The 7,500-nt window shown below is 49.1% G+C and overlaps 1 protein-coding gene across 1 annotated transcript in view; it reads left to right on the top strand.

Annotated features, from left to right (window-relative positions):
- The window catches only part of uhrf2 (ubiquitin like with PHD and ring finger domains 2), a 51,090-nt gene that overhangs the window by 38,055 nt on the left and 5,535 nt on the right, over positions 1–7,500 (top strand). Inside the window, exons 8-13 of the mRNA XM_084460010.1 lie at positions 70–177; positions 810–914; positions 1,500–1,606; positions 2,511–2,673; positions 3,281–3,418; positions 3,593–3,836. Coding sequence (XP_084316136.1) covers positions 70–177; positions 810–914; positions 1,500–1,606; positions 2,511–2,673; positions 3,281–3,418; positions 3,593–3,836 — 865 coding nt within the window. The remainder of the gene's footprint in view (positions 1–69; positions 178–809; positions 915–1,499; positions 1,607–2,510; positions 2,674–3,280; positions 3,419–3,592; positions 3,837–7,500) is intronic.

Raw genomic sequence — 7,500 nt, forward strand, 5'->3', positions numbered from 1 at the left:
GTACACTTCTTTTCCCGGGTGTAGTTCCTCGGTGCCGTGTGTAGTGATGCTGTGTGGGTGTTGTTACAGGGCATGGCCTGCGTGGGGCGCACTAAGGAATGCACCATCGTCCCCTCCAACCACTACGGCCCTGTGCCTGGTGTCCCTGTGGGGACCACATGGAAGTTCCGCGTTCAGGTGAGCCCGTCAGAGTTTGGAAGATGCCCCCTCCTCCTCCCTCCTCCCCCCCTCCTCCTCCCCCAGACCCCCCCTCCCTCCCCCCCCCCCTCCTCCTCCCCGACCCCCCCTCCCTCCTCCTCTCCCCGCCCCCCCTCCCTCCTCCTCCCCCCTCCCTCATCCTCCCCCAGACCCCCCCTCCCTCCTCCTCTCCCAGACCCCCCCTCCCTCCTCCTCCCCAGACCCCCCCTCCCTCCTCCTCCCCCAGACTCCCCCTCCTCCTCCTCTCCCCGCCCCCCCTCCCTCCTCCTCTCCCGCCCCCCCCCCTCCTCCCCCAGAGCTCATATTAAAGGGATAGTTCAGCGCTGAGAACATTTAGCTTGAAAATGTGAAATATCCCTTTAAACCTCACAGCAAACGTCGCTATTCAACTACCAACCTCATTCTCTCTCCCCCTCTTTCTGTCTCTCTCCCCTGTCTCTCTCTCTGCTCACACACACACACATGTACACACACACACACACACATGTACACACACACACACACACACATGTACACACACACACACACACACATGTACACACACACACACACACATGCACACACACACACACACATGTACACACACACACACACACACACACGCGCGCTAGGTGAGTGAGGCGGGGGTTCACAGGCCCCACGTAGGCGGTATCCATGGTCGCAGCAACGACGGCTCCTATTCGCTGGTGCTGGCCGGGGGCTTCGAGGACGAGGTGGTAGGTGGATGTGCTGTTGCCGTGTGCAGAGAAGGGTCTGGAGAGAGGGATGGAGAGAGGGATGGAGAGAGGGATGGAGAGAGGGATGGAGAGAGGGAGGGAGAGAGAGAGAGAGAGGGAGGGAGGGAGGGAGGGAGGGAGGGAGGGAGGGAGGGAGGGAGAGAGAGATAGGGATGGAGGAAGAGAGAGATGGAGAGAGGGTTGAAGGGAGACAGAGAGAGAGGGAGGGAGAGATGGAGAAAGAAAGGGATGGAGAGAGTATGGGAGTGGAAAGAGTAGGGAAGTTCTCTGCTGTTTCTCTCAGTCTCTGGTTGGCAGTGATCTCTCTCTTTCTCTCTCTCTGTTTCTCTCTCTGTTTCTCTCTGTAGACTAAATTCTCTCTAGGGAGACTAAATTCAATTATTTTAAAACCAAACGTAAGTGTATGTTTGTGTGGTGTGTGTGCCTTCCTGTATGTGTGTGTGTGTGTGTGTGTGTGTCTGTCTGTGCTTGTGGGTATTCATGTGTCTCTTGTCTCTTTGCGTGCGTGCGTGCGTGTGTGTGTGTGTGTGTGTGTGTTCCCCTCCTCCCTCCCTGACCCTCCAGGACAGGGGAGATGAGTTCACCTACACGGGCAGCGGAGGTCGCGACCTCTCGGGAAACAAGCGTATTGGGGAGCACTCGTTTGACCAGACCCTCACACACATGAACAGGTACCCTGTAGCATAGGTGTTCAACCATGCTGCTTAACACTGATCAACCATGCTGCTTAACGCTGATCAACCATGCTGCTTAACGCTGATCAACCATGCTGCTTAACGCTGATCAACCATGCTGCTTAACGCTGATCAACCATGCTGCTTAACACTGATCAACCATGCTGCTTAACACTGATCAACCATGCTGCTTAACGCTGATCAACCATGCTGCTTAACGCTGATCAACCATGCTGCTAAACGCTGATCAACCATGCTGCTTAACGCTGATCAACCATGCTGCTTAACACTGATCAACCATGCTGCTTAACGCTGATCAACCATGCTGCTTAACGCTGATCAACCATGGTGCTAAACGCTGATCAACCATGGTGCTTAACGCTGATCAACCATGCTGCTTAACACTGATCAACCATGGTGCTTAACGCTGATCAACCATGGTGCTTAACACTGATCAACCATGCTGCTTAACGCTGATCAACCATGCTGCTTAACGCTGTTCAACCATGGTGCTTAACGCTGGTGCTTAACGCTGGTGTTTAGTCTCAGTCTGGAGGTCTGTTAACCATGAAGAACATGACCACTCCTATCAACGTTTTAGTGTAGCTGTCCTTAACTGATTGTAGTTGTTAAATGTGGTGCTTGCTATCCTACCGTATGCTACAAAACAAAGTCCATCTCTGAGAACATTCACCTTTTATTCTGTCAGTCAGCTCAAGTCTACGTTGATTTCTAGGTGTCAGTCAGTCTCCGCCTCCTAGATGTCAATCTGTCTAGCCAGCCAATTACCACCCACTCATCCCACCCCCTCCCCCTCATCCCATCCCCTCCCCCTCATCCCATCCCCTCCCCCTCGTCCCACCCCTGACCCCTCACCCCACCCCTGACCCCTCCCCCCCAGGGCGCTGGCTCTGAACTGTGACGCGGCGATTAACGACAAGGACGGGGCGGAGTCCCGAAACTGGCGGGCAGGGAAGCCCGTCAGGGTGATCCGCAGTTCCAAGGGCCGACGCATCAGCAAGTACGCCCCTGAGGAAGGCAACCGCTACGACGGCATCTACAAGGTAGGACAGCCTCTCAGGCATCTACAAGGTAGGACAGCCTCTCAGGCATCTGCAAGGTAGGACAGCCTCTCAGGCATCTACAAGGTAGGACAGCCTCTCAGGCATCTACAAGGTAGGACAGCCTCTCAGGCATCTATAAGGTAGGACAGCCTCTCAGGCATCTACAAGGTAGGACAGCCTCTCAGGTATCTACAAGGTAGGACAGCCTCTCAGGCATCTACAAGGTAGGACAGCCTCTCAGGCATCTACAAGGTAGGACAGCCTCTCAGGCATCTATAAGGTAGTACAGCCTCTCAGGCATCTATAAGGTAGGACAGCCTTAGAGGAAGAAAATTCAGATGGCGTTGAAGGATGTTATTTTTGATGTGTGTTACTGTAGGTAGTGTTGATGTGTGTTACTGTAGGTAGTGTTGATGTGTGTTACTGTAGGTAGTGTGTTACTGTAGGTAGTGTTGATGTGTGTTACTGTAGGTAGTGTTTGATGTGTGTTACTGTAGGTAGTGTTGATGTGTGTTACTGTAGGTAGTGTTGATGTGTGTTACTGTAGGTAGTGTTGATGTGTGTTACTGTAGGTAGTGTTGAAGGAAGTTATTTCGATGCCCGTCAGGTGGTGAAGTACTGGCCAGAGATCGGGAAGTGCGGCTTCCTGGTGTGGCGCTACCTGCTCCGGCGTGACGACCTAGAGCCCGCCCCCTGGACGCCCGAGGGGCTGGAGAGGATCAGGAAGCTGGGCTTGGCCGTGCAGGTGAGCAGGGGAGAGACCCACGCTCATCTCTCATCTGGTATCAGCTGTCTGCTCATGTCCGTTCTCCGGTTGGATGTCATTCTCAGTAAATTATTGGCCTCTGATCTCTGATTGGCTGCCTACGTTAGTGAAAGCTCACCTCTGCTTTCTGATTGGCTGTCTCCGTGCGCGCAGTACCCCCCGGGCTACCTGGAGGCCATGGCCAACAAGACCAAGAAGGAGGCCAGCGTGCGAGGAAGTGGCTCCGCCCGGGGGAAGAGGCACGCCACCAGGGGGCGACCCAGGATACACCCGCTGAGGAAGAAGGCAAAGGAGGAAGAGGAGGAGGAGGAGGAAGAGGAGGAGGAAGAGAAGCCAGCGGTGAAGGAGATGGAGGAGCCTCAGAGCAACGGGGGTCAAAAGACGTCCAAGGACCCGGGTATGAGTCTGGTATCTGGTTAGGGTCAGAGTTAGGACCCAGTATGACCCTGGTATCTGGTTAGGGTCAGAGTTAGGACCCAGTATGACCCTGGTATCTGGTTAGGGTCAGAGTTAGGACCCAGTATGACCCTGGTATCTGGTTAGGGTTGGAGTTAGGACCCAGTATGACCCTGGTATCTGGTTAGGGTCAGAGTTAGGACCCAGTATGACCCTGGTATCTGGTTAGGGTCAGAGTTAGGACCCAGTATGACCCTGGTATCTGGTTAGGGTCAGAGTTAGGACCCAGTATGACCCTGGTATCTGGTTAGGGTCAGAGTTAGGACCCAGTATGACCCTGGTATCTGGTTAGGGTCAGAGTTAGGACCCAGTATGACCCTGGTATCTGGTTAGGGTCAGAGTTAGGACCCAGTATGACCCTGGTATCTGGTTAGGGTCAGAGTTAGGACCCAGTATGACCCTGGTATCTGGTTAGGGTCAGAGTTAGGACCCAGTATGACCCTGGTATCTGGTTAGGGTCAGAGTTAGGACCCAGTATGACCCTGGTATCTGGTTAGGGTTAGGACCCAGTATGACCCTGGTATCTGGTTAGGGTCAGAGTTAGGACCCAGTATGACCCTGGTATCTGGTTAGGGTCAGAGTTAGGACCCAGTATGACCCTGGTATCTGGTTAGGGTCAGAGTTAGGACCCAGTATGACCCTGGTATCTGGTTAGGGTCAGAGTTAGGACCCAGTATGACCCTGGTATCTGGTTAGGGTCAGAGTTAGGACCCAGTATGACCCTGGTATCTGGTCCATTCTAGACCAGTAGTTAAAGGATAGGTTCTGAATTTAGCATTATAAGCCATGTTACAGTATGAAGCTATTTATGATCATATGCAACGGCCAATATCAAAGTTTCGTCAAACGGTGCACTCTGGAGATATATCCCATCGCCGCTAACACACTCAATGGATCCATAGGTGCATCTAGACAACATCCCTGAAAAACACTAGCAACTCGTTTTCAAAGATGGGAATCTCACCAGGTGGTCACTGGTGTCCGTTGATTTTCTGGCAAAAAAAAACGCCACAAAGTCTGCTTCCAATCGGATTTATTGATCATATTACTGTATATCCATTGATTTGTATTGACAGCAAAGCCAGAGATGTTTAGATTCATCCCCATCCCATATTTGTTGTCCCCCACCTGGCGACAGCCGAAGGGGGCGGGACTTTAGGTTGGCCGGTGTCACGTCGTGAGTGAGTGAGTCTGTCAGTCCCCCCGTAGTACCAGAATCCACCACTAAAGCGGCGCCTTTCCAATGCATTTTTCCATTGACAAGTACATTTAGATTTTTACCAAAAACTATGCTTGGGGTCTCAGTATCGTCTCAGACAAGTTTACTCAGGAAACCGTGTGCTTTCTACATCCGCAGAGAGTAGAGCTTGAGGTGTTTCAACATTCATTATAAGACTTTAGACCATACAGGTGCATGAACTTGTTTGCCCACTAGATGGAGACGTTATTGTATCTTATTCACTCTACCATGGTTTGTAGAGAGCTTACTTTGGTCAATCATTGATACACATGATGTGACATTAGTAGCGCTAGATATGTCTGTATTTCAACATCCATTAGAGGACGTTTGACCATACAGGCGCATGGACTATTGGACTATTAAAACAGCGCTCATCCGTCATTGCTATCTACACAAAAACCTGTTAGTGTCGCACAGTCCATTCTAGCCAGGGGCCTTTTTAGCTTGACCAGCGTCATCAACCACATGAGCTGGTTAGAGCTCACATAGTAGTCCTCATTATAAGTTGTTTTTCCATTTGTACATTAAGCTTTGAAGACTGAAACTAGTATGCTATGTATTTCAGTAAAACTATAGTCTATTCTACTGAGGAACACTTCTACTTTTCAAATCCAGAGTTTAGATAAAAGAAAAGATTCCTGGCTTGTTTACTGATTGTTTTACATGTTAGGGGTCTCATAGATTAGTACTAGTAGTGTATTATATTCATTCAAATTCAAAATTCAAATTCCATGTTTCCACTCTATCATTGCCACAAAGGAATATGCATCATGAGTGGGGGACAACATGTTTACTGTGCACCTGTTTTGATCTACAAACACTTCTACCTACACAAATGTATGAATACATATGTAAATATAATGTATTTTATGAGATGCAGTCTGGTTTTAGGAAATCATGTTCCTGTATATCACTGATTTTATTAGGAAAGACATTTCTCGAGGGAAAATGTGTGGTCTTGTTTTACTAGACCTCCAAAAAGCCTCGACACAGTCGACCATAACATCCTGCTATCAGAGAGGACGGCTCTTAGGCAAGGCAAGGCAAGGCTAGTTTATTTATCTAGCACATTTCAGCCACAGGGCAATTCAAGGTGCTTTACATGAGACATTAAAAGCATTAAAACAAAAAGCAAGTCATTATAGACATTTAAAACAAAAAGCAGGACAAATAGAATACAGGAATAAAAGTCACAGTGCAGTATACTGATAAACATAACTCCTCTTAGAAAGCAGTGGCAAAAAGAAAGGTCTTAGGTTCGAGGGCTCTGCCAGGGTGGCGGAGGTCTTCTCTGTCAGGAGGGACCAGTGGGGAGGGGAGGGGTAACAATTACATCTCAGCCTTCAGTCAAGTACAGTCTCTAGGTTGTATCCTAGATGAGTCTCTAGGAGGCGCCTCCATGGCCCTAAAGGTTCTGGGCAAAATCAATACTAGAACCAGGTTCCTTTCCAGGAAGTGAACACTGTTAAACAAGGAGTGTCTAAAAATGTTAGCCTCATGTCTACTTCAGTGTCTCTTTGACTATGACATCACTTCCTGGTATAGGAGCCTCAACAAAGCCCTGAAACAGAAACTTCAGATACCACAGAATAAACTCATCTCAGTGGTCTTGGGCCTTAAATGGTAAATGGTAAATGGACTTCACTTATATAGCGCTTTTCCACCTTAGCGGCACTCAAAGCGCTTTACAATGGCCTCTCATTCACCCATTCACACACACATTCATACACCAATGGCGGTAGCTGCCATGCAAGGTGCTAACCTGCTCATTGGGAGCAATTTGGGGTTAGGTGTCTTGCCCAAGGACACTTCGACACTTAACCACAGAATAAACTCATCAGTGGTCTTAGGACTTAACCACAGAAGTCACATGGGGAAGGCTCCGTTTATTCAAGTCCAGTGGTTACCAGCTGAGGTCAGAGCCAGACAGATCCAACTCACTACGGTCCACAGGATCCTAAATAATAGACCCCCGAACTATTTTAACAATTATTTTAAGTGAATAGCACATGGACACTATACTAGAGCTAGTGTGGGAAATGTAGCCCTCTACAAGCACTGGACAAAAACAGGAGGATCTTTTATCTGTGCTGGTGCTGTGGAGGGGAACAAGCTGCCTCTCTCCATAAAAGAAGTTGAAAGTGCAGTAGCTTTTAAAACAAGGATCAGGAAACTTCTATTCAGCGACCTTCCTTTATAAGCCATGTTCAATGATGTAACATTATGTGAGGATGTATACATGGATGTATGGATGTGTGTATGAATAGTGATTCGGTGCCATGGAGAACTTAGTATTATATTACTATTGTACTCGCACTATTGTATTATTGCACTCGTATTATTGTAAAATTTTAAACAGATGCAT

This window comes from Borostomias antarcticus (assembly GCF_949987555.1).
Source record: "Borostomias antarcticus genome assembly, chromosome: 30".
In the NCBI taxonomy this organism is placed as follows: Eukaryota; Metazoa; Chordata; class Actinopteri; order Stomiiformes; family Stomiidae; genus Borostomias; species Borostomias antarcticus.